General features: G+C 38.7%; 2 protein-coding genes and 1 long non-coding RNA gene across 4 annotated transcripts in view; 1 reads left to right on the top strand and 2 right to left on the bottom strand.

The window, feature by feature from the left end:
* The first annotated feature begins 486 nt into the window (after positions 1-486).
* HMGB2 (high mobility group box 2) lies at positions 487-3,015 on the top strand. The gene is made up of 5 exons (XM_028521092.2): positions 487-634; positions 1,220-1,388; positions 1,592-1,737; positions 1,820-1,994; positions 2,675-3,015. Exons 2-5 carry the CDS (start codon positions 1,239-1,241, stop codon positions 2,828-2,830), a joined length of 627 nt encoding a protein of 208 aa, XP_028376893.1. The 5' UTR covers positions 487-634; positions 1,220-1,238; the 3' UTR covers positions 2,831-3,015.
* A 718-nt stretch (positions 3,016-3,733) lies between these two features.
* On the bottom strand, positions 3,734-4,301 carry LOC118501962. The gene is made up of 2 exons (XR_004904621.1): positions 3,846-4,301; positions 3,734-3,813 (listed from the first exon to the last, which is right to left on the bottom strand). It is a non-coding gene; the product is annotated as an uncharacterized LOC118501962 (long non-coding RNA).
* A 6,276-nt stretch (positions 4,302-10,577) lies between these two features.
* Positions 10,578-27,693, bottom strand: part of GALNT7 (polypeptide N-acetylgalactosaminyltransferase 7) — a 119,799-nt gene continuing 102,683 nt past the window's right edge. For both annotated transcript variants that reach the window (XM_028519211.1, XM_028519212.2), the window contains exons 7-12: positions 27,259-27,376; positions 25,407-25,529; positions 22,021-22,239; positions 18,191-18,289; positions 17,360-17,488; positions 10,578-12,987 (exon numbers count right to left, since the gene is read on the bottom strand). In XM_028519211.1, coding sequence (XP_028375012.1) covers positions 12,850-12,987; positions 17,360-17,488; positions 18,191-18,289; positions 22,021-22,239; positions 25,407-25,529; positions 27,259-27,376 — 826 coding nt within the window. In that variant the 3' untranslated portion in view covers positions 10,578-12,849. The remainder of the gene's footprint in view (positions 12,988-17,359; positions 17,489-18,190; positions 18,290-22,020; positions 22,240-25,406; positions 25,530-27,258; positions 27,377-27,693) is intronic.

Below are 27,693 nucleotides of genomic sequence, written 5' to 3'. Positions count from 1 at the left end.
TTTCCCCCGTCATTATTCTTCGGATGTGCCACAGGAGAAACAGGACCTGGACAATGGTCGGGGCAGGACAGGCTGCTTCTGTTCTCTCGGCGACAGCAAACGGTGTCGCCCCCGCCCCCACCTTGAGAACGACCCCCATGCTCGCGACTTGGTATTTTTAAATCTGGCGGTGCTTCTCCTCTCGGGCCAACCACTCCCCCCCGTTTATGGCCCTAGCCAGTCAGCGTCAGGCCCGCCATTTTTCAAACCCTCTTCCTGCCGCCAATCAAGATGGAGCAGTACATTCCTCTCCTGACCGGTTCTAACGGGTCTGGGAGTTAACGACCTGGGCGACCCACCGAACCTGCTAGGCTGGGGGTGGAGGGACGGGCCCGGCGAAACACCTACCAATAGAAAGCCTCCATTGAGAGGGGGCGGGGCTTATCAGAGTTTGAATACTCACCAGACCCAATCAGAGAGGCGCGGGTGTGGCCTGTGGTTCGGCTCGTCAAGTTGCCGTGGCGCGGAGAAGTCTGCAAAACAACAGCCTGAGGATTGGGTAAGCGACAAACCAGTTCACGCCGGAGCCCAGCGAGGGAAGCGTCTCTGCAGGAGCCTGTTGCTTGGTGGGACGCTGAGGAAGACCTACCGCCAGGCAAGGATCCCCTTCGGCCCAGCTGGGGTTACTGGGCCTGCCGCTCCCCGTGCCGCACAGTTTTCCAGCCGTCGTGGGCGCCGGGCCCTCGGGGTTCGCCCCGGCGAGCGGAATCTAGTTTGCGGGCCGGTGAGGGCCCCGGGGCTGTGGAGAGCGGGCGGGAAACTCGTCCGGGCCCGGTTCCGGGTTTTGTTTTTTTATTGCTGGTCACGAGGCGACAACTCTTATTGGGGCTCGCGACGTGGAAGCCGGGGGCCATTTCTGTCAGGAGGGTGTTTGGAGGGCGCCTGCAGCGTTCCTTTCCGCCGCCCGGGCTGGCGAGCGGGCGGCGGCGCCTCCGGCCTCCGAGAGGGACTCCGCTCGGTCGCGCCGGAGGAGTCTCAGCCGGGACTGTTCGGCCGGGTCCCCCGAGGAGGAACGTGTGCGTGGAGGCGGCGTCGCCGCGACCCGGGGGCGGGCGGGCCTGCGGGGGAGCCCGGCCCGGCGGCTGCTGGCGCGCGGAGGGGGGGGCGACGCGGGCGGGCGCGGGTTTGGGCGGGAAGCCGAGCCCCGCCGGCGCCCACCCCCGGGCTTGCGTCCTTCCAGGTAGACGCCGCCTGTCACCATGGCTAAAGGCGACCCCAACAAGCCGAGGGGCAAGATGTCCTCGTACGCCTTCTTCGTGCAGACGTGCCGGGAGGAGCACAAGAAGAAGCACCCGGACTCCTCCGTCAACTTTTCCGAGTTCTCCAAGAAGTGCTCGGAGAGATGGAAGGTGAGGCGGCGTGCGCAAGGCGCTGAGGGTCTGCAGGTGTGGCGGGCCGGGGCGAGGGGCGGGCAGTCGGCTTGTAACTCTAACTCGCCCGTGCTGCTGACTCACTCGAAGCTTTTGAGTTTTAGGCAGACTGCTTGAGAGTTTTGTTGAATTTAAGAGCTTTCAATTTTGCTGTGTTTTGACTGCTCCTTCCACGCTCACAGACCATGTCTGCAAAGGAAAAGTCAAAGTTCGAAGATATGGCCAAGAGTGACAAAGCTCGCTATGACAGGGAGATGAAGAATTACGTTCCTCCCAAAGGTGATAAGAAGGGAAAGAAGAAAGATCCCAACGCTCCTAAAAGGCCTCCGTAAGTTTTTCTTTACTTTTTAAATCACTTGAATTGCTCTTGGTTTTTCACTCAGTGTATTAACTCTGTCACTTCCTTTCAGATCTGCCTTCTTCCTGTTTTGCTCTGAACATCGCCCAAAGATCAAAAGTGAACACCCTGGTTTATCCATTGGGGATACTGCAAAAAAATTGGGTGAAATGTGGTCTGAACAGTCAGCCAAAGATAAGCAACCATATGAACAGAAAGCAGCTAAACTGAAGGAGAAGTATGAAAAGGTACACTCTTCAAAGACAGGGTTGAAATTAAGTAGATAATTTCTAAGTATGTCAGAAGTAGATATAAACTGTAGAAAGTTGGGAAGTGTAGATAATTTTGTATTAATGGTTATCAGCTGTTTTTGAAAAGGCTTAATGGAAATTGTACGCTCAGGCAATACAAGCTAATTGAGAAATCTTATTTTTTCTTTGCTATTTTATTGAATCTCTTGAGGTGACATTGGTTAATAATATATAGGTTTCAGGTGTACAGTTCTGTAGTATATTTTCTGCATATTGTATGTTCACTACCCCAAGTTAAGACTCCTCACCATTTATCATCCCTATAACCCTCTCCTGCTGAAACCAGTGTGTGTAGCACTGGTGGGTTCCTGAATATAGACTCATTTGTGGTTGTGTAGGTGTGTCTAAAATGTGAAGTTGAAGGGGCAGGGTGGTGCTAGTGTGAGACAAGTAGATGTTGATAGAGTACTGACATTGATCTAATAACCACTCCATCATTTTACATCATTAGCTTTTTAAGGCCTAGAAGTAACAAGTGGTCTCAAAACTGAGTTAGGGTAATTTTTAAGACAGTCACAGGGGTTATTGGTCAATAATCTTAGCTTGTTTACAATTCAGTGGTTTTCAGTTGAGAAATAACACCGGATGCCAATTGTATTTTCTTGACAATATTTCAGGATATTGCTGCATACCGTGCCAAAGGCAAAAGTGAAGTGGGAAAGAAGGGACCTGGTAGGCCAACAGGCTCAAAGAAGAAGAACGAACCAGAAGATGAGGAGGAGGAAGAGGACGAAGAGGATGAGGAGGAGGAAGAGGATGAAGATGAAGAATAAAAGGCTATCCTGTAATGATGCGTGTGGAGTATGTGTGTGCTCAGGCAATTGTTTTGCTAAGAATGTGAATTCAAGTGCAGCTCAATATTAGCTTCAGTATAAAAACTGTACAGATTTTTGTATAGCTGATAAGATTCTACGTAGAGAAAATACTTTTTTCAAAATGCAGGTTGTAGCTTTTTGAGGGGGCTACTACAATACAGTTAGGTTTTAAGGCTTTGGATGTTAAATGTTTCTAAATATTTAATGGTTTCTTTAATTTCTTGTGTATGGTAGCACAGCAAACTCATAGGAATTAGTATCAATAGTAAATTTTGGGTTTTTTAGAATGTTGGCATTTTGTTTTATAAAAATTTTGTAATAAAATTATGTATATTATTTCTATTGTCTTTGTCTTAATATGCTAACTAATACTTAGGGTCTGGAACCATGTCAACTTTTTTGTATTTTTGCCTAATAGTTCTTAGACACACTTGAGTTAGTAAAATATTTGGCCAAGAGAAAATTAGTATGTTCATATTTACAGAATGTTCTATAAAAATCAGATCTGGAATTAAAGAACTTAAAAAACTTACGCAGTTTTACAAAATGAATGTTCCTGACATTTATTAGCTAACCTGTCCAGCACTCAAGGTTTTGTTTTTTAACTTAGTTTATTTTGAGGACAACATTAATATGAAACAGGAACTAATACAGTGAATCTATACCTAAAAACACAAACTTAAAAAATATTGTTAGTTACGAGGTTTGTATTTTTTGATAATGAACTATTCAAGGTAGTATACTGGGATGAATTTTGAGTTAAATCTAAAAATTTGTCTTAAGGTTTAGGACTCTGGGTCACCTAAGCAATTATGATGGTTCTTGTGATGTAACAAATTTCACTAGGACTTGATGTTTTTTGAGAAATGCTCATTTGAGGAAGAATTGGCTTGTATTTAGGTAACTTCTGAATAGTTAACCAGAGTCTTAGTGAAAGTTGACTACCTATAGGCCAGGTAATTAAAGAAGAAACCTATCTGTTGATAGTTTCATAGTTAAACCTGACAGTCCTTGTTACCTATGAAGCTTTAAAATAACCAAAATTCTTATCCAACCATGGAACTCTTGGTTGTATATCTTATGGCATATTTGGAATAAATATTTAGTAAGGATTATTTCATAAAGAAAATACATACCAGAGTTTCCATTGGAAATGAGGTAAAATGACCAGAGCAAATGGACTCAAGAAAAATCTTCAAACCTTTATGATTGCCTGCTATTAAACATATCCTCCTAATGGTTAACAGTATAAAAAAATATTTTTGCTGATCGTAAAATGAAAACTAATTCTATATTTAAAAAAATACTTTCTGGTATAATATGACTTAACACTAAAACATTAGTGGTGGTATTTTAGAGACATACCTAGGTCTGGATCCCAGTTCCCAGCTCTACCAAATACTAGCTGCATGAACTTTACCTTTGAGCTTGTTTCTCCCCATTTGTAATAATGAGTTAATAACTACTTCACAGCATTTTAATGATTACATGAGAATGTTCTAAAGTATTAAAAACAATACATAGAATGTTAAATAGGAGTTTGTAAAGTTGAAATACAGTAAAAGTGTTTCCTTCAGGATTTCTACATCTATAAATTAGATCAATGAGGCAGACCTATTGGGTTCCTTGTCACTTTTTTTTTTTTTTTTTTTTGAGGTGGGGGGTGGTTTGTAATGGCTTTTATTCTGTTCTTTATATACACTATAAGTCTCCAAGCTAAGAATAACTCATTCTTTTAATCAAGAGCTGTTCCAGAATAAGCTCAGGATTTGAGATGTCTTCATGTTTGATATTTTGTAAGTATAAATCAAAATTTCAGATCCCTCTGAAAGATTATTAGACCAGTAAGTTTCTAAGACTAGGTGACTTTAAGTAGTATGACAGTTATGTTAGAAAGCACTGAAATAGGGATGAGAAGGAGGTTCTAGCCTAGACCAGCCAGTCCTTGTGGGTATGTTTATGAAAACTTTTTTAAAAATAGGTGATACCTTAATGGTACAAAATGTAAAAGGGCTATGTATTGCATAGTTCATATCCTTGATTCCCAGCTACCTGCTTGATTCTTACAGGACAACTAATGCAATAATTTATCCTTCATTGTTGTGTAAGTGGAAGCTTACTAGATATACTGTTGTACCTCTTATTCTCATCATTGTAGAGATTGTTCTTACACGTTCATTTAAATAGCTGTCTGCCTAGTACCCCATTGAACATTTACACCGTTTCCTAAAGTTAGGTTTTTGCGTTTTTTTGCTTTAAGGACAATGTTGTGAATATTCTTGTGATTTCAAAAAACTTAAAGTTTGTACGTTTTTAAATTTGCTAATTATGACAGCCAGAGTCTTTACTTGGTATTTGCTAGAAAACTGCTCTGATGCTTTTGTTAACTTGTTGAAGCCTGCCAAAATTTTTCTCAGTAGAAGTTGTACTCATATAAACTCCATAGCAATGTTTTGGAGTGCCAATTTCCTCATCTAAGCAACATAATAGTTCTCAAACTTAATCTTTGCTATTCTGACACGTTAAAAGTGGTTCCTCCTATTAATTTAGCTTATTTTTAAGAGCCACTTGTATTTCCTGTGCTTTTTCTCTCTCATCAGTCTTCCTGTTGGTAATCTGGGGGAATTAAGGACAATGACCCTTTGTGACATGCATTGGAAATATTTTTATCTTTGATTTTCTCTTTGTGATGCTTTTGTCATGCAAAGATTTGTTTTTATGTAGGCAAATTCTTTAGTGACCTTGGGAGGCCTTTCTCACTCAAAGATGATAAAAATAGTCTTTCCTGCAAAAATTATTAAGTTATTTGATCCTTCTGGAATTTTAGTGTAAGGAGGAAGGGGCTCTTTATTTCTAGACGGTAGCCACTATTGGTCTAGTAATCCAGGGGTCCCCAACCTCCAGACCATGGACCTGTACTGGTCTGGGCCCATTAAGAAAGGGGTGCAGAGTAGGAGGTGAGTTGAATGTAATGTGCTTGAATCATCTCAAAACCTTATCGCTGCCCACCTCCCCTCCCTGGGTCCAAGGAAAAATCTTCCATAAAATGGACCCCTGGTGCCAAAATGGTTGGGGACCTCTGCTATAATCTATAAAAGGTGCTGGGTTAGATGATCCTAAGGGCCCACATATATCAAAGCAGTCACTTGCAGACTTGCTTAATAGATGACAGACAGTATGCCTTTTAAGTATTTTTGCTTTTAACATTTATTTTAAGTAAATCATAAGTTTATCTTACGTTACTACAAATAAAGCAGTATCTGAAACCTCGCCTTCTATTATATACACCACTGAAAATGTTTTACAAAGCAGCAATGATTTTATTTATTGTGAAATAAGAAAACTAAAGGAGCTATGTTGCCACTGCGTAAGATTGAGTCCTTTTAAAATGAAACATTTCTTAGAAAGCCATTTGTGGACCTAGTTCTCATGAGATTTCTATTGGAGACTGATTAGATGAGGTAAAGTGAGGAACATACAACCAAGTAAGCTCTCTGAGAACAGTTTATTTTTTATTTTTATATATTGTGTTGTCTTACCTGTAGTTTCACTTTTTACAGTTTCAATTACCTGTGGTCAAAAGCATTAAATGGAAAATTCTAGATATAAACAATTCATAAGTTTCAAATTGCATTTCAATTCTGAGGAGCATAATGAAATCTCTTGACTCACCCCCACCCCCATTCCATCCCACCTGGATGCCTGAATCATTCCTTTGTCCAGCATATTACCTACCCCTTAGTCACTTAGCTGTCATCAGAGAGAGACCACTTTCACATAACACTGTTATAACTGTTATATCGTTAATCTCTTACTGTGCCTAATATATAAACTGTCATAGGTATGCGTGTACAGGAAAAAAACTATATATAGGACTCAACACTATAGTTTAAGCCATCCACTGGGGGTCTTGGAATGTATCCTCCACAGATAAGGTGGGGACTAGGGTACTATATACCTAGTGCCAGAAACGGTGTTCTACAAATATTTGTAAACAAATGTTCAGGATAGAGGGGACAGCCACTATTTAGCACAGTCCTATTTGGATGGAAATGTGGGTTTAGGATTCCTAAATCTCCAAATTTTCAAGTGGAGCTAGAAATGCAGAATTTAAAAATATAGTATCTGATTGTAAATATTAGCAATCCATTCAAATGTCTAAAAGAAAACATGTCTATTGGTTAGATTCTGAACAAGGGTAATGAATTTGCCACTTCTATTCCAATATAAATAGCATAAGTGAGTATAATATTAATATTTACTTGAGAGGGTTGTTGAGAAAAGTTGTATATACCTTCCAGCTAAACACTGTTTTTATTGTTTAAGAAATCCTTTCCCTGATTGGAAACTCCCCTATCTTCTAATCAGGTAGTAAATATAAACACAGACATTGTTTCTGAGGTTGTAATGGAATTTCATTGTATTCCCAAGCCTTTGTTCAGGATTTACAGTGCAGACTTCTCTCTTAGCATCATCCTGGGAGTTAATATCTCAAATACTGGCTCAGGAGCACAGTTAGGGTGCCACATTAAAAGGGTTGAAAATAACTTCTAAGCAATATGTATTACTACATTTCAGAACTGGAAATGCTCTTTATATCAATTGGACCAGTCTCCCTTTTTCAGGAAGACATCGTGGTCAACTAGGACAATGTCCTAGGGCAGCTGGTAAGACAATAAAACAATTCACATTTACATGCTATTTGATTCTCCACATTTTCCCATTAGAGATGGCTTAAACAAATTAAAATACAACATATGAAAGGAAAAACAGGATTATGATAGAAATGAAGAATAAGGTGATGAAAGCTTTTATCTGGGAATCAGGTCAGAGTTGGGCTGTTTCTTTTTGGTTTAATAACATCAGACAAGCCATGTAACCTCTTCCTTCATATGTAAAATGAGAATTTTTTTTGAGGATTAAATAAGGCAATGCATTTAAGACACTTAAGACCAGAAATAGGAAACACCCGATAAATATTAGTTAAAAGTATACATATCAATATAGTAAAAAGTGTACATACCAATATTTATGGATTAATAGAATCTGTGATAACATCAGATTCAATTCTGAAATTCTTGACAGTCAAGGTAGAGAGGAAAACTACAGTTACATAGAAAGTGCATAGAAATCCCTCCCACAGGGTTTGGGGGATATTGAGTATTTGAATTGTATGTGACTTGGACTTCAATACTAAATTTGTGAAGTTGGACAAATTATGTAACCCTCTCTAGCACATATAAATGTGTGACTGTGTTTAATTTTAGCTGCTTTTGATTTTGAAGTGTTTGCTGAATGCAGTCATTTGGGAATTGCCTTTGTCAATAGTATCCTACTGACTTTATAACTAGTTCATTCATATTCATTGCAGTATAATAGTCCATTATATGATTATACCACAGTTTATCCCTTCTGTTGATGGATATTTAGGTTGTTCCAGGAGCTTTTGATATTATAAATGGCAGTGCTATAAAACTTCCTGTGCAGGTCTTCTGGTATTCAAGTGCATTTCCCTCCAGTAACCTGCCTTGTAAACTCTAGCTGTGTAAGCAGCCCCAAATGTCTCCTCTGCCTCCTCAGCAGTATCACTACTGTTTAAGCTCCACTTGCCTGTACTATGTTTGCTGACAGAGATGGTAAACCTGGGGTCTACCTTGTGTGCTTCCTTTTTCTCAAGTATCTATCTCACTCTGCTTTGTCTATTTTACAACTCCTGAAAATATCTATCCCCATATATTTTGTCCAGTTCTACAGCTGTTTCGGGCAGGAGGGTAAGTCCAACACTATGTTATGTATGGTCAGACACAGAAGTCTATTCATCTCTATTTTCTACTGCAAGTTTTGTGCATTTAATCATTAGTGCAGCTAGAGTTTATTTGTTCATATCAGAACCCCAAGACAAGCTTCATAATTTAAAAAACACATTCTTCAAGATGCACTTCTAGCCAAAGGTTAAATTTTTCCACTGCAAACATAGCAAACATTTTTTCTACATGTGCTATACAATCGGGTGAAGTAGGTAACAGTTTATTCCCTTATGGATAACCACCTTACCCCTAATTTAAGAAGAGGAAGTTTAACTTCTGAACATCATTTCTTCACTTGTAAAGTGGAGGTAATATCTCACATATGAAGCACAGGTACACATACATATAGCCTTTATAGAAGTGTGCAGTGTACCTGTCTTAAATCTGATTATTGGCAGATGATAGCTAACATTATCCTGACTATATGCAAGAACCATTCTAAGCATTTTATGTAGGTTAACTTAATCCTAGTAACAAGCCTATGAAATAAACACTATTATTACCCCCATTTTACAAAAGGGAAAACAGGCATAGAGGTTAAATAACTTATCCAAAGTCAGACAAGTAGCCCTGACTGGTGTGTCTCAGTGGACTGAGGGTTGGCCTGCAAACCAGAGTTGCTAGTTCAATTCCCAGTCAGGGCACATTCCTGGGTTGCGGGCCAGGTCCCCAGTAGAGGGTGTGCCGGGGCAACCACACATTAATCTTTCTCTCCTCTTTCTCCTTCCCTTCTCTCTAAAAATAAAATCTTTTATAAAAAAAGTGAGAGAAGTAACTTGTTAGTGGAATAGGGTTTCCAATACAGATAAGTCCACCATATCAATACTACTATTCAGATGACCAGATTATAACATCAGTCTATTTTAAAAATTACAGAATCCTTCATCCCACCTTTGTTCAGATGTGGGTGCCAGGCCTGATTCACTTAGAAAACTGACATCCACCAACCTCAATTATGGGCATTTCAAAATTTTAAAAATGAGAATTACAAAGCAATTATTGAATTTAGAGGTTGTCCCTCCTTTAATCTCTAATTCCAGAGACTCTCTACCAGATCATTATGACTCTTGTCCATTTTCTTACAACAGATTGATTCTAGTGAGTAACGTGCATTTTCATAATGCTCAATAGTTTTTAAGTGCTTTCACATGGATTACTTTTCACATACCCAAACTATTGGCCTACTAGGTATCTGGCTCAGGTCAGGTACTTGTCATATTTTTCATTGAATTATAAGTGGATTTTTTTCCTAATTATATACTGTCTATAAAGAAAATTCATCCCAAGATTGCCGTGAGAGACTATCTTAAGAAATATATGAGCCCTCATTTACTCCAGTCTGGAGCTATGTTACTTTTTCATATTTCTTAGGCAAAGCAGCCAAGAAGTGGAAGACACAGCAGTAGCCTAGTGCATTTAGAGTAAGTTTTCCAAATCAACGCAGTCACTTACTTGGATGTTAGTTGCCATATCTTCTTGAGATGCCTTCTTGTGCCACAGGGTCTTATAGCCTATTTTTAACTTCATTTCGATGGGCTTCCCTTCTTTCTACTCACTTGGTCTTTAAGAAATTTTGACTTAAAAGAAATGTTTGCTTTCAATAGGTATTATACTGTAGAATACACTGTCAAGAAAGATATATTTATGTTGGTGAGGTTTTTAAAATCAGTAAGCAATGTTTAAAAAATTGCTATACATAGGCAACAAGATAGGTAGCTCTGAGTATTCCAAGGACTGTAAGTAGAATTCTAACCAACACACAAGCACATATTCAACATTTAACTATGGTTTATGATATTTTAGCTATTATGTTAGTTTATCTTATGAACAATAAAATCAACTTATTTCAAATGTACAGTGTTTAGATTTAGAAATGATCACAAGTACTAAAAAACCCATGAATTAAAATACAGTATTTTATTTTTCTCACCTAAAAAACAAGCAACCCAGAATTAAGATATACATAAACCTCTCAAATTTATCCCTAATAAAATTTTGAATATTTATACAATTTCTACAGAAACATACAGTGTATCAAAATCTCCACAAATCAAATTTATAAAATGTGTAGAAATGCATAGTGATATTATCAACTTACAAAGCAAGGATATGGGAATTATTTCCAAAGCAGCCTACAGTAGAAAATAGTCATTATGGCAGCAGTTTCTGATGGTTTTTTGTTTGGTAAGGTTTCTGATTTCAATATAGAGAATCATTTTCATAGAGTATCTTAATGAATTGCACAAAATACCCATTTAAAATTTACATGCACATTTTATGTGCTACCTTTTTTAGGCCTATGCATAGTTAACAAGGTTATAATCTATTCAACAAGAAAAATGGAGCCTATTTACCAACACAGGTAATTAAAGTACCAATTCTCTTACTTTCTTTTTATAGTTGATTTATTTTGCAATTATATAAGCATATAAATGTTTTCCTTTTAAAACATCCCTAGAGGTGAATGAAAAGTTAAAATGATTGATCATAGATCAGTAGCAAAATACAAATTGACAATTCAAAATTATAAATAAAACTGTTTAGGGTGTTTAACTGACTCTCCAAATTTAAGGACTAAGCTTGAAGAAACAAATTTGTAGGCTTTTCTTCAACAAATGTAAGTTATTTTTTTTCCTTTTCTTTTCTGCCCTTTAATTAAAAATATATCCCTCTGGCAGTAGTTTGTAAATTCCTTTCATTGTAACAGTATCATGATTACAGGACCAAAAATGCTTAATTTACTTGCCATTTCCCACCTCATGTCATTTCTAACCCCAAATCAACATAGCATTTTAATATTTTGAGTAATAAAAGACTATTTATTTAGAAATTAAAACCTAAGTGACCATTTGCAGTATTTGGTTTTCATAAACTCTTTTAATAAATGTTTAAACCCAAATAAGTCTTTTCACTGGAAAAATACTAATAGGAATATGCTTCCTAAAAAAAATTAAGAAACACTACAGAAATAACATCTAATCTAACAGGAGTTTGTATTTGTTAATTATATTTTTAAATAGTTTTTTTTTTAATTTTAAAAATGTGCAGGGAATTTCATTTGGATGTAGATATAAATGAAACATCCATTCACTCTTGGCTTGAAAGGTTGCACAGCTTAGGTTATCATAATGCACAGGAACTTTGTAAGGCTTAATCTAACAAGGGCTTGGAAATTCTTAACCTCAGCCAGAATGAACCTTTGATGTGTTTGTTTATAGTGGTGTTTGTTGCTTTTATTACTCCCATCTCAAGATTTCAAACTTGAGAATTATTTATAGTTTTCTATATGACAGGTATTGAGGAAAACTAAAGCCCAAATGTCAGCGGACAGTTTTTCTCTGGTTGGTACACCCGCTTGCTCTCTTAGGTGCTGGTATCAACAGAGGGCATTGGGAATGCCAGCAAGTAAGGGGCTCAATGCCATACAATCTCCAATCCCTACGGACGAGTCTCAGGATGTTTCCTATTGTCATTTTTTCCAAGCCATACAACATGCAATTTCAGAACAAAGGGTAGTACATAAATTCATTTCTGAGTAGTAAAGGTATTCCTCATATCGGTGACAATTCCATTATTATCATCTTATAAATTTCATCGAAAGCTCTTGAAATATATACTGAGAAATGAAAGAGGCACTAAATGTGTTGAAATTCACCTTTCAAAAAAGCAGCATGACTGTGAAGGAAGGCCACCTTGGCTAATAACCTGTGGCAGTGCTTCAAAACGATGTGAAATTAAATAAAGACAAACAGGTTGATAATCACCAAGTCATATATGAAAGTCTGGTTACTCCAACCTTTTTTCAAGTGTGTTAAAAAAAAAAATCAAACTGCCTTTCAGACCCCTGAGTGTAATCCCAAAGAAGACAACAATGCTTTTAACTCTGTTCTAAACAGAGCTAAATGCACAAATTACCAACATCATCTTAAAACAAAACAAAAAAAGATGTAAACATCTACAAAGTTTAAGGTAAAAGCAGTTTTGTAAACAGTAACTGCAGATGATAATGTTATTGTAAAATCACAGTTTGTCAATGTTCTTCGAACTGATCAGGAGGTTCTGGGTTTGGAGCTGTACAGAGTTAATAATAGTTGCAGCAGGTTTCAGGCGGTTTTCAGTCCTGTGATAATTTACGGGTCAGTAGGTAGGTTATTGGTTTCTTTTATTCTTCTAAATACTATGGATGTTGTTCATTTCCCACTTCTGAGTCATTTTACTGGAGTCACAACTGGCGAGGAACACTTGATGCAGGACGTCGGAACGGTCTAAGCACTTTCCTGAAGGAATGTGAGTAAACCTGTGCAGGCTCTGGAAAACACAGGGAAAAGAAGTTTTAAATGTGTACTTTTTTGATGTCATTGAGATTAGAAGTCATTATTCGGCTTTCACATGAAGTTAATTCAAATCAGTAGGCTGTCTTTTCGTTTTGGTGATGGTTTCCTTTGCTGTGAAAAAACTTTTTAGTTTCATATAGTTCCACTTGTTTATTTTTTCTTTTGTTTCCCTTGACTGAGGACACATAGCCAAAAAAATACTAAGAGCATGTCAGAGGGTTACTGCCTATGTTTTCTTTTAGGAGTTTTATGGTTTCAAGCCTTATGTTTAAGTTTTTGATGTATTTTAAGTTTATTCTTATATATGGTGTAAGAAAGTGATCTAGTTTCATTTTTTTTCACATGTATCTGCCCAGTTTTCCCAACACAACTTACTTTAGAGACTGTCTTTACCCCATTGTATATTCTTGTCCCCTCTGTCATAGATTAATTACCCAAACAGGTATGGGTATATTTCTGTTCCATTACAAAGTAGTCATGGGGATGTAAAGTACAGCCTAGGAAATACAGTCAATAAGACTGTAATAACTGTAATAACTATGTATAGTACAAGGTGGGTACTAGACTTATTGGGGGGAACCACCTTGTAAGTTATATAAATGTCTAACCACTACGCTGTAGAACTGAAACTAATATAAAATTGAATGACAACTGTACTTGAAAAATAAAAAAAAATTTTTAAAAAAGATGATACTGCAAGCAAAATGGGCAGGCTTCAACCAACCAAACATACATCTGACTTTGGATTTCTCAATTGCCAGTCTTCTAAGTGTTTTTATCGTTTATACAAGTGCATATGATTTCTAAGTCACAGTACTGTTGGTACCTCAAATTCAATGTAAACAAATCAAAATTCATTGTATTTCCCTCCAAATCTATTTCTCTAGTTCCTATTCTGACTAATAACATCAGCTTTTCCAGTCCTCAGGATAGAGACATTCATGTTGCGCTGTCCCTTCCTCTGTACCTCTCTCCCTCCCTCCCTGTTAAGAAGTCATGATATTCACAATGTCTCTGGCATACACCCTTCCATCCCCACTGCACATCCCTTAGAATAGCCCTCATCATCTGTTGCAGGTTTCTCCACATAGTTCAGGGCTTCTCAGGTGGGGGCACTCAGACTATCTAAGATTCTGTCTGTAAGGTGAAAACTATTTTCATAATACAAAGATCCCATTGGTCTTTTTCTTTGTATTGACATTTATACTGATGGTGCAAAAGCAATGGTGGGTAAAAGTGCTGGCACCACAGCATAAATGAAGCAGTGACACAAAACTGCTAGCAGTCACATTCTTCACGGCCACATAAAAAGTCAGTTTCACTTAAGAATACCCTTGATGAAGCAGAAGCTATTAGTTTTATTAAAACTTGACCCTTGAGTATATTTTAAATATTCCATAAGATGAAATGGGGAATATACATAAAACACTCTGTGGAATGAAGTACCCTGGTTATCTCGAGGGAAAGAACGTCTGCAGTTATTTGACTTGAGAGTTCAACTAGCTGCTTTTTTCATGGTGTGTCATTTTGAACGTGAAAGGTCAACTCACAAACAGTAATTATTCAAACTTGGGACTCTGTAGACATTTTCTTGAAAATGAACTGAGCTTGTCCCTTCAAGGAGAAAACCCCCCCACAAAAAACAAATCCACAAATCTGACAGTATTTGTTGCCATTGATACAATTTGAGTTTTCTAGCAAAAATTAAGGATTTTTGAAAACTGTAACCACTATCATGAACTTGATAGCTTCCTTATACTCATATTTTTTGAAATTGCACAATGAAATGTATCCACATTTGGAAAATCATAACTCAGTGGACCAATTTACCAAATGAACAACACGATGTTACAAAAGCTGACATGGGTAAAGGATCCATTGAAAGCATAAGACAGACCAACGGATTTTAGTTTAACATTGGAAAGAATGTTCACTTATATGGTTTCAGATTCTACATTTCAAATAACTTTTAAGAAACTATCACTTATCAACTTGTATAGCATCGAAAAATAGCCACAATTATCTGAAAAGGCTATTAAATTACCCCTCCTTTTCTAGTTACATGTGTATGCGAGGCTGGATTTTCCTTGTATACATCAACTAAAACAACATATTATATCAATTGAATGTAGAAGCAATATGAGAATCCAGCTGTCTTCTATTAAATCGGACATTAAAGGGATTTGCAAAACTATAAAACAATGTCATTTTTCTTACTATTTTTGGAAAAATAGTTATTATTTATGAAAAGTTATATTCACATGTAATAGGGCTAGTATGTTTTACATAAATTATAAATTAATATATAAACATTTGTAAAATTTCTCAGACTTAATTTACAATTTAGGATATATTGTTAGCTATAGTCTACATAAACAAAATCTGTGTGAGGAGAGTCTCCATAATTTTTAAGAGTATACACGGAATCCAGAGACCGTAGTGTTTGAGAATTCCTGATGAAGCTTAAGAGTTCATACTTCACAATGTTTTCCAGAATTATTTTCCTATAAGTATCCACTGTTTCCTATCATTGTGTTCCTCAAATAATGTCAACTGTTTTCCAAAACTTACAAAATGAAGTTCAATGTTCTTTCGCATGGAGGGCAATTTAGGGATACTATACTAAATGCGATTCCTAGAATTTTCTATGTACTTTCATGCCATGCCTTTGCTCATCCATTTTTCTTATTTGTCCTCCATAAAAAGCCTTTATATACCTCAATGATACTTCCTATATAAAACATCAGAAATAATTCCTCCTAATAATTTCTCTTCTGCTGTGCTATGGCATTGTGCTTATTTTTATTTCTGCATTTCTCCCTTCTCTGCTATTGTAGTATCATGTGCTTTAGCTATTTTTTGAAGTCACTACATCAGGCACCAGTGTACAGGGGTGGGCAAGAGTAGGTTTAAGTATCCACTTTCATTGGTTGTTGGTTAAATTACCCACCACCATTACCTAAAAGAAATCATAATTAAGGATAAGAGCCCTGGCTGGCATAGCTCAGTGGATTGAGCGTGGGCTGCAAATCAAAGTGTCACAGGTTCGATTCCCAGACAGGGTACATGCCTGGGTTGTAGGCCATAACCCCCAGCAACCGCACATTGATGTTTCTCTCTATCTCCCTCCCTTCCCTCTCTAAAAATAAATAAAAATCTCAAAAAAAAAAAAGCAATAAAAAAGGATAAGAAATAAGAAGACAAATAATATGAATAAATAATAATACAAGAATAAGCTCTATGTTTCATACCCACAACTGCAACCTACATTTGCCCACCCCTGTATATTTAGTAATGTTTGATACACAAATTCGGTGCTGTTCCCTTTAAAATATCTAAAATATATACATTCCATTTTTTTATCTATTACTTCTCAAAGGTAGCTTCTAATCTTTTAGCCTTCTTTTAGTACTTTACTCATACTGTTCTTACTGACCCGCATCACTTACTGCTATTATTCATTTCTTTGTGGAAATAAATGCTCTGTGCTTCAAGATTTATGTTGATTTCCTTTTTCCTAAACTTGTCATTAAAAAAAATCAGCATTTGACACATACTCACATCTTCACAGTAATTACCTATGAATGCTGATGACTGGGAGTATTAAGCTGGGTCACAATAACATACCTGCACAGCAAACGCTTCCACAACAGAGTATTATACAAATATTAAATGAGTAAATAAAGTTGAGGGTTGCCAGGTTCATTCAGATTGAGGCAGCTTTCCCAACTTTATGTTTTACAATAAATTTATCTTAGCCAAGTCTAGACTTTGAAAATTATAAAATATACAAAGCCATTAATATGTTAGAATTCTCAATTTGGCATAGGATGCTGAATATTCACAGCTAAAAGAGAAAAACTGTTCCCTCCCAAAAGAGTGTCAGCTAAATAAGTAAATATGACCTTTAAAGCACGAAACAGGCAACATTGATCTAACTTCTGTATTTTTCAAATAGCAATGAGGAAGTAGTGAAGGCCTAGCTTTAAGTGTTATTAGTCTGTCTCTAACTCCACCTGCTGGACAACATGAAATATAAACACATTTTTTATGTTAACATCTATCTTCACAGAACACTGCTTTTCCCAGGTAACTGAAATTAGTGGGTCTTCGTGGACACTCTGTGACCTCATTACATGAAATGCTGCACCAGAGAATAAAAGTGATGCTTCATTATGGAACAATGAGTCACTAGTGCTCTGGAAAATAAAATGACTAAATGAGAGGGGAATACAAATCAATCTGAATGCTGGTTTTAAGATTTATACATCTAAATTCTATATGACAGCTGTTATTAAAACCAAATAGCATATACTTATTATTTCCTAAGTTGAAATGCAGAATACCTTGAAGTACTGCCATTCCTTAAATTCATTTAGATTGCAGTGTGTGATCATGATTTTCGATCCATCAGGCCCCTTTGTCAAACACTGGTCATACTGCATGAGTTGATTAGCTTCATTGATTCGGAAAAGCTATTAAAAAAAAAAGAAGTAAAAAAATAATAACAGGCACCTTCTCTGCTGATATATGAAAACAAATAAACTCAATAGCTATCTTATTTTTCTGTAATTTTTTGTATGTTCAGAACTGTAAGTCCAAAGACAGGAAATACATTTATTCTGATGTGAGCAAAACCCTGCACTCACACCTGAGGGATTATGTTCTTTAGCCTTTTAGATATAAAATGGGTCATTAACACATATTTATCATGTACCAACAATGTGAGAAAATAAAAAAGTGAAAACAGACCTGATGTTTCACAATCTAAGTTAAAGGCAAGAAAAATAAGTAAAGTAGAAAAACATAACAGTAAAATATAATTACTGGCATAACATTCCAGCATATTGAGAGGAAATGTGTAATACTGAATAATATTTGCAAATAAAATTGTTAGGGAGCTAGGCTTACATAGTTATAGTCTCACACAAGATTATAGTCTGATTTCTTAGACATAAATTCTAGATTCTGATTGCTTGTGTGAAAAGCAATACTGTCGTTATACCCTTGTTTAACAAAAAGATTTAGCATTGTTGGTTTCTTCACAGAATGTTTTTACTTTATTACTTTCCCAAACAAACACTATCACCAAATTGAAAAGCAAAAGAAACCCGTGATCCATAAGCCTGGGAGTTCCCATTGAAGAAGGAATTTCAGTGTGAGAGGAGGTTATTTACCTGATTCCCTCCCATCCGGTGGCAGGGTCCCAGCTCCACGAAGCCCCCGTTTGTCCTCCCCATGCTATCAATGCAGTAAACGGTTTCGAAGCCTCTGATCTAAAAAAATGAACCAAGAACCAAAAGACAGGCAACCATTTAGTTTTTACGAAGTCCTAACATAAGAGGAAAAGAGTTTCATGTTAACTATTGCAGTTCACAGTAGAAATCTGGGTATGTGTAATGGCAGGTTATTATTGTATCGTCTGTCTTGGAGTAGTTTAGAGCACAGCAGTCATCTGTCAAATTATCTGTGGTCTTTAAGTCAATATTGGAATGAGCTCATTCTGACAAAGGTTTGGACTATAGATTTTGATAAAATACTAAAGAAAAGAAATTAAAAGACACTATTGAATACAGTCTCAAATTCATGATAATTCATGTGAGTGAGAAGCAAACAGAGTGACCTAACTGCAGGGGTCAGAGCCACTGGCCCTGGAGGCCCAGACCAGAACTGAGTTTGTAAGGTAACTAACTCCCAATGGCTACGTGGCACTTTCGGCAGCTGTCCCCAGGAACCCAGGGGGACAAAGTTACGGGAACTGGATCATGTAAGTGAAAAGTCAACACAGGTTTCCACCTTAGGAATGCACATTTCGTATAAAAATAACCTTTTTCCTTTTTGGAAATATTATATATCTCAATTATAAATTACCAAAGTATTTGGATAAAATGTTTTATTTGTTCAGTCAGTATATATTGACTGAGTCCCTGGGACAACATAAGAGCTTTAGAAGATACAAAGAGAAGCAAGTCATGGTCCTGAGGACCCTCAGGTCTGTAGGGAAGCTGAAGGCTAAGCATCAGTCAGGACTAAGTGGGGGATGAACATGTGGAGGAAGGAGCCTCTCCTGCCCCCCTGGAGCGGGGGTCTTACCCTAGAATGTGCAGGGAGGACAGAGAGGGGAAGTGCAAGGTGCTGGGGACAGAATGGGAGTGGTTAAACTGAAGATACAGTCAGTGCGAGGCTCTGAAGGGAAGACAGAAAATTCCATCTACTTATTTACTTATGCATTTATTTATTCATCAAATATTAAGGGAGTATTGTGTCAGGTATATTGCAGGCTCTGATACACCTGTGAACAAAATAAAGATCCTTGCCCCAGTGAGCTTATATTCTAGGGAAGGAAAGACAGAATAGAAGGCAAAATCATAATGGATATGTTAGTTAGAAAGGGATAGGTGCTCCCTGGCTGGTGTGGCTCAGTGGATTGAGTGCCAGTCTGTGAACCAAAGGGTCACAGGTTTGATTTCCAGTTAGGGGGTATGTGTGAGGCAACCACACATTGATGTTTCTCTCCCTGTCTCTAGAAAGAAATAAAATCTTTTTTTAAAAAGTGAAAAGTACCATGAACAGAAAAGGAAAAAAACAAGTTAACGGGGTGTGTGTCTAGGAGTGTTTGGGGGATAGCAGGGTGGGTCTCATTGAGAAAGTGACATTTAAGTAGACTTGAGGTATACATGTGAGTTAGCCACACAAGCAGAGGGGAAGCATTCCAGGAAGACAGGACAGCAAAGGCTTCCTGCATTAAGTAAGGAGGACAGTGGGGCTGGATTAAGTGAGGAGAGTAGTAGCAGGTGAGGCTAGAGAGGAATGGGGCTGGACGTGCTGGCCCGAGAGGGCACTCGAAAGGACTTTGCCTTCCCTCCGAGGGAAAGGAACTGTCTCCGCAGGTTTCTAACAGAGGAGTAACAGGATCATTTCAAAAAGATCAGTCTGACTGCTGTGTTTGGAACAGGATGTAGGAAGGCAAAGTTAGCCTCAGTGAGATGTGGTGGCTTAGACCAGAGTAGGAAAAGGTTGGAGTCTGCATCTAATTGTAAAGTGAGAGAGAAGGAAAGGATTCAAAAAAGACTGCAAAGCTTTGGCCTGAGCAATCAGCAAAGATAGGCTGGAGACAGGAGACAAGGAGGTCAGTGCTGGATAAGGTGAGTTTGAAATGTGTACTAGGGATGTGTACTAGAAATGTGTACTTGGAGATGCCAAGTTGGCAGTTGAATATACTTGTCAGAGCTCTGGGAGAGTGATTTCGTTTGAAGGTAGAAATTGCAGTCATTTGCTTGTAGATGGTTTTAAAGCCATGAGACTGGACAAGGGTCACCAAGAGAATTCTCTCCTTTTACATAGAAGGCAACTATGCTAATTAGGTGTTCTCGGAGGTTAAAAGATAACTAAAAATGGAGCCTGAACTGCCAGGGGCTATGCTCTAGTTGGGACTTAAACACAATTTGCTGTCACAGCACACAGAGGTGAAATAAGTGTACAGGAAAAATGGCAGTAAAACGAGGTGCAGAAAGAGCAGCATAGTGTCCTTTGTTGGCTTCTATTCCCAAACTTGAGATGTTGGAGTTCTTTTGGAAGGGATCCTGTCTTCTTTTTTCTATCTATATTTTTCTCATTCAGTCCCACAAAACAACCTACCTGGTCGTGGCTCCAAACACACATCCTTAGATGTATATTTGGCGTGTGTCCTGGGTTTCAGGATCATCAATGCACAGCTTACCATCTACTTGACAGCCCCACCCAGGCCATTCATGAGTCCAGAACACCAAGAGGGAACTTGCTATCCCCGAGCCAAGCATAAATCAAATCATGCTACCTTTCTGTTTAAAACCCTCGTATGACTTTCCATCACACTTAGGATAGCAAGTCCCCTCCTTGCCTGCCTGCCACTTCGCCTGATTTACTCTGCTCTTTTCTGATTATCGAACATGTAAAGTATTTCCCAACTCAGAGTCTTTAAGGTCACCATTTTCTTTACCTGGAACACTTTCCTAGCTCTGATTTCCAGGCCCTTCATTATTCAGATCTCAGATTAAATGTCACCTCCTCAGAGACGCCTTCTCTACCCGGTCCCTATGTTTTCTTGAACATCACCTGCTTATTTCCATTATAGCCCTTACCTCCATCTATCATTATCCTCATTTTCCCTGTTTTTTTTTTTTTGTTTGCTTGTTTTTTGTTTCTCATCCACTAGCATGCAAGGTCCCTGAGGAAAAGGAACTCATTCATCTTGTTTTCTATCTAGAACAGTGACTGGCACATAGTGGGCCCTCAACCAATATTTGTTGGACACAAAATTAAACAAAAGCATGTAGAATTGAAATTTCATGGCATGTTTAGTATAGTTACGAGGTAGCACCTGCAAGGGTGGATGAACGAGAAATGCTCCCACTTACAAAGGCAAGTTTGAAGAAAGGGCAACACGGATCAAATGCCTTTGATTTTAATTATTTTCAATTATCATTCATTGATTCATTCACTTGCCCAGCACTGTCTGAGTGCCTACTGTATATGGGGGCCTCTGCATTAGTTCACTGGAACACAGTGGTGAACAAGTACTTATAGACCGGCTGAGAGAGGCGTAGTTTTGTGTTATGAAAACTCATGGAAAAATCACAGGACTGAGATTTTTTGATGGAGTGGGAAAGAATAAGAAAGGCTTTTCAGGACTGGTGATGTCTACATTGAGAGCAATAGGATAAGTTGGAATTAGCCAAGAAAGGGGGTTGGACAGAAGGAAAGAAGTGGCAGAAGCTGGAGAGAGAGGACAGTGTCCCTTCCCGACTAGAAAGACCCACGTGCAAAGGCTGAGAGGAGGGGACACAGGGTGGGTGTCAGGGTAGTTGTAACTGCCTGGTGGAAAGGAGGGGGAAGTTACCAGGCAGTTTTTACCCAAACTTCCCTCCAAAAATTCTTCTCTCTCATTCACTTCCATCTCTCTCTGCCTTCTCTCAAACTCAGTCTCCAATCACACACACTTAGAGATCTGAATGTCGCTGATACTTACCTCTCCCCAGTCAACATTTTTGGGTGGCAAAGGGTAGTGTGAGGTGATATCATAAGCAATTTCTTCCATGAACCATTTGAAACTCTTGCAGTTGTGATCTTCTCGAAATTTTTTCAGCTCAGAGATGTCCCCATATGCTAACGCCTTTGATTCAGGACGACTGGCATAGAAGTAGTCTTTGTACTCATCCCACCAAACCTCTACAACTCGAACATAGTTCTGTAAAAAAGAAAGTGAATACCATGGGACAAAGAAAAATATCTGTAACATTGTAAGCAGCCTATCTTAGACATATGAAATATGACCAACATAAAACAAACTTATTTCAGTAAGACCTAATATTTAATTAAACAATAAATGCAACTGAGCTAATGGCTATAGTATGTCAATGGCCAAGGATAAAATCATCACGCATGTTCAACTAAAAAGTGATGGACACAGACTCTTGGCTGTAAGAGCACATCTAGTCTCAGGGAATATATTCTATCCTGCTTCTGAAGGACGAAACTGATACCTAGAGAGGTTTATGAGAGGCTGACTAGACATCGGTACTCCTCCCAGAATTATCTCCATACTACTAGTATATGTAGGGAAAAATCCCATTTTAGAAACCATCATGAAAAACGATAGCTCTGTTTAATAAAACACACTTTTGTAAGTGGCTCTGTTCATCTTCTTACAACCATAATAGGACCATTTTACCATAACCCAGAATCAACTGGGTATTCTCCACAGTTAGTGCAAATCAGTCGACATTGTGATAACTGGCAAAGATTTAACTTCTAAGGTTTTACTGAATGCTGTATGTAGGCACAAATATATGTGACAGATTTAGTACATATGCAATCTAGTCCCTTGGCCTTCTCTATCATGCATAAGCAAACTTTGTGGATAAAGGGCCAGAGTGTAAGTATTTTTGGCTTAGTGGGCATACAGCTTCTGTTGCAACTACTCACCTTGCTGAAAAGGTAGCCATAGGCAATGTATAAACAAACAAGTGTGGGCTGTGCTCCAATACACCTTGATTTACTAAAAAGGGCTGGCCCATCGGCAATAGTAGCTGACCCCTGTTTTACATCAGGAGGAGGAAAACCTAGTGTTTCCTATTACATTTTTTTCTGGACTGCAAGATAACTTTCAAAGGATGAACATGCTCTTGCAAAAGCCAGTAGCTTCAACGAAGTTTTAAGCAGTAGTATCCTAAAAGAGCATGAGATATTATACCTAAGTATTTTGAATCCTTGTTGACCCATCCAAAATTAGACATAGTCCATGTCTTCTAGATACTAATGAATGTGAAGAATTAAGTATACATGCATAAGGTTATAGCTATAAAAAGAAGGAACATTTGTTTGGGGTGGAGAGGGCCAGAGAGGCACCAGGAGGGATGATGGATGGCTCAATCTAGAAAGAGTGGTTAATTAGGTGAGAATGGAATTGAGCACAAGCAGAAATGCAAATGAAGTGTGACAAATCAAGGTGCATCTGGAGTCCTCCAAGTAGTTTACCATAAATGGAATGCAGGGTTCAAAGAGAAAACTTGCCTCCCTTTCCTCATTTTAAGATGAAAATAATCATAGTCTTTATCTTATGGTGTGTCGTAAGAATTAAAAAAACTTATGGAAAACATTTCCATTTGATTACCTAGCAAGCAATCAAAATGGGTTAGCAATTATTAATATTATTTATATTTTATATGAGAGGCAGCAAAAGGTTTTAAGGTTTTAAGCAGGTAACAGACATCGGATTTAATTTTCAAGGGAATAACACTGGTGGTGAGTGGAGGATGGACAGAGGGACATGAAGTTGATGGCAGAGAGCCACGTGGAAGGCCCTTTAATATCCACGGGAGAGATCTGAAGACTGGCACCAAGCATAGTAAGCAGTGGATTTAAGAAGTATGTATGAGGCAGATGTATTAGGGCTTGGCAAGGTGAGAGGTGGGTTAGACAACCCTAACATGCCCCCTAGGTTTCATTCATGGGAGAATAGGGAATTCATGGGAGAACAGAGAATATGGGAAAAGGAATCTTTTTTGAGGAAAAGTTTCAAAGTTCAACTATGTTGACATTGAAATATCTAGGAGGATAATTTTAGAGGACAATTGATTATGGTCTGATGCTCAGAGAAGACAAATGGGCTGGGGAAGTCACCCTAGGCCACCGGCACCCTGGTGACTGAAGCGCCTGGTGCAAAAATTGGAGAAAAGGAAGTGCCTGGCACATTTGAGGCGCTCACTGAGGGCACGCTGAGCAGGACATCCACTGGGTAGTTTTCACAAGAGCTACACTTAATTTTTAGAGTGGATGAGTACTTCCTTCTCCTCTTTTCCTTTTCTTATCAGTGCAGACCTGCTTGAATCATCTGACTTTCATCAGCTCTTCACGACTGTGGATCTGACTCAAAGGTCAGGCTCTTTTCCCGCCACGGCAGTCAGGCCTGGTGTGGATTTGGTGCATCTTTGTGTCAGTGTGGGTATGTTAATCTCACCCCCTGTTGTAGCTGGGGCTCTGGTTCACCACTTCTCAGATGACATGGCCAGTTAGAAAGCTCTGTGTTCGTTCTTAAAGCCTCGCTATCTCTGCCTCCATCACCTATTCCCCTTTTGGGAACTGTCCCAAGGTGCATCTGCAGTCAATAATCACCTTCCTTCTGCCCTTGACTTGGTTAAGGACTCCAGACAAGGAAAGGCACCAGAGTTAGAGGGTCCCAGAACTTAGGACAGCAGCTCCCCAAAGACACTTCAGAGCGGTGCAGTCAAGGACGGGGGCCGGCGGCCTCCTAGCAATGGGACATCTGGCCTCTGTCAGAAGCTTGCCTGGTTTGTCCCCGGTCTGAGGGACAAAGGACATGAATCTTTTGGAAGAACTGTTCAAAATTTGCTTTTGTTTACTACAAAAACTCAATATGATTAATTTTTTTAAGCCAAAAAAGACAACTCCACCATCCAGCACAGTGCATTTTGGGAAGATGTCTATAGTACATGTTGCTGTGAAATTAGGTCTTGCAGGATATGGCTGTTTGTCATTTTGATGTATTTAAAATATATACGTTAAAAAATATTTTACTCATTTGTGACTAATGGGAGCTGATATTTGTTCCTTTCCACTGCTTTCCTACAGAGTGTCAGTGCTTTCTGAATTTATCTGCATTGTCTTTGTGGAGAACATTTAATACAGACTCCTTAATCCAAATGGGATACAATGAATAGTCTCAAAGAACATGAAGATATTTCATGAATAAGCCTAGCCTAAGGTAAACGTGAAGACCTGTGGGATCGCGTAAGGGATTTTCCCATTCAGCGAGCTGACGTTTACTTGGCCACCACATTCGTGGTACATAAACGTCAGTTCCCTAGCCTTCTCCGCTTCCAGCCAAAGACTTACCTTCAGGGTTGGAGAAGACCCGACATAAATGGGTGGAGGATTCCCTTGCCAGCCCTCAAGACGGTAGATATGTCCCACGCGGGAACAGGGGACAAACAGTAATTTGCCACCGCACTGCCATATCTGTCAAGGAAAACACATATAAAAGTTGTTTCAAATGCCAAAAAAAAATCCTGCTGAAAATTCATCTTATAACTGTGAATCTGAAATCTTAATTAGATACGGCATCCACAGGGAATTTATTAACCACACAAACCTTAAAGTAACTTGCTTGTTTTTCAGACTCATATAATATCAAAGGAAGCAATAAGGAAAGTGGTCATATACTGCTGCTTAAGGGCCTCCTCCTATGTAATGGGAGCTCCAAGTAAACGTTTCCCAATGTAACCTTGCCAAACTATGCAGTCTCCATTCCTAACAGCATTCGTCATTTCCATTGCTAATATATTTCCCACCTGGGTGATTATTGTAATAATCTCCTGCCTGGCTTCTTCACCTCTGGCTTCTTTCTCTTCAATGCTATCCTTATTTATAGCAAGCGATTATTCTAGCCGAAGAGCAGCTTTGGGTCATGTTATTCCCTTGCTTAATATCTTTAATGGGTTTCCATTGCTTATCAAATTAAGTAAAAATCTCTTAGCTCAGCATGAAAGGCTCACTTCAATATGGTACTAACGCACCTGTCCACTTTATCTTCTTGATGTCTCTGTCTCATCCATGATGTCCGATTCTGCCCAAACGGTGTTCCTTACTGTTTCCTGAATACATATTTCACCTTTGTACCTCTCTCTTTTCTATTTGCTTGGAAGACTCCCTCCCCACCTTTATCTCTGCTTATTGATACCATGCCCATCTTTCTCGTTCTGCCTCAAACTCGACCTTCAGCGGGATGCTTTTTTTTAAAATTTTATTTATTTATTTTTTAGAGAGGAAAGGGAGGGAGATAGATAGAGAGAGAGAGAGAGAAACACCAATGTGTGGTTGCTGGGGGTTACGGCCTGCAACCCAGGCATGTACCCTGGCTGGGAATCGAACCTGGGACACTTTGGTTCCCAGCCTGCGCTCAATCCACTGAGCTACGCCAGCCAGGGCTTGGGATGCTGTTTCTTAATCACACCAACCAAATGGCATTCTACCTTCTTATCATACTATGAATTTCAATATAATTCTAATCTCTTATTGACTGAGTTCCTTGAGAGCAAAGACCAAGTTATTCTCCTTCCTCACAGTACTAAGCACTGGACATTTAATACAAGGTAATGCATATTTGTTTAACTCAAACTGTGATATACGGTAGTTTTTTTTTTTTTTTGTCTCTCTTTTGGGAAATGGGGCATGGAAGGTATTAGTGCTCCAGGACTGGCTCAGTGATGGGGGTGCTGTAGAAAGGTAGAATCAGTTTGGCCATCACTGTGTCTGAGTCCACAGCCCCACTGTGTCTGAGGACGCACAGTCCTTGCTGGGATCTGCTTCTGCCCTGAAGCATGTCCTACAGTAATAAAGGGTAACTGGGTCAGGGGATGGTCAAACGTGGCCCCAGCACATGCAGATTCTGCAAAGGGCTTCTATTACAAAGTGCTCCAATGGACAGAAAGCTTTGGGCGGGGGAAGGAGGAGGTATTTTTTATTTCTAAAGCTTGCTGGCCTCAGTTTTATAATGGAGCCATGTAAACATGTAGTAAGTCTGGAGCTTGCATTCTGCTTTACTTCCCTTCAAAGGCATACATTTTTGCTAGTCATTCCTTATAATTTAGAGAAACGCTTTAAATAGTTATTCTACCCTGCCCTTATTTGAAAGTCACAAAAGTCAGTCACTACTTAGGAAATATCATTTGTTTAAATGAACTGTTACCTTGTATGAGATCTCAAAGTTTTCACCACCCCAGATCTGGAGACCTGGATCATACAGACCCAGTTCAAAGAAGAACTCTCGTTCAATGGCAAATAATCCACCAGCCATAGCTGGGGACCTAAAAAAAGAAATACTTCAATAACTGTTAAGGACAAACCCCTTCACCGACAGACAGCAAGCTGTTTTGGAATACAATCTTAATGCGTAGAAGAGACAGAACTGATGGCCAAACATTAAGAAATTATAAAGCCTTTGCAAAATGATCTTTTCATATTTCGTTAATGAATTTACCAAAATTTCTCAGTGAAATAGAATTATATAGCTCATTATAAATTAGAGCATCGTATCATTTCACCAATAGAGGGAGCCTCGGTTCCTTTGTTGATTTAAATGCTAGGCCTTCAGATTTAATAAAAGTAGAATTCTGTCTTTCAC

This window comes from Phyllostomus discolor, chromosome 8, assembly GCF_004126475.2.
Source record: "Phyllostomus discolor isolate MPI-MPIP mPhyDis1 chromosome 8, mPhyDis1.pri.v3, whole genome shotgun sequence".
NCBI lineage: Eukaryota > Metazoa > Chordata > Mammalia > Chiroptera > Phyllostomidae > Phyllostomus > Phyllostomus discolor.
Note: the sequence above shows the minus strand (reverse complement) of the source record. Positions and strands in the feature narration are given on the sequence as shown.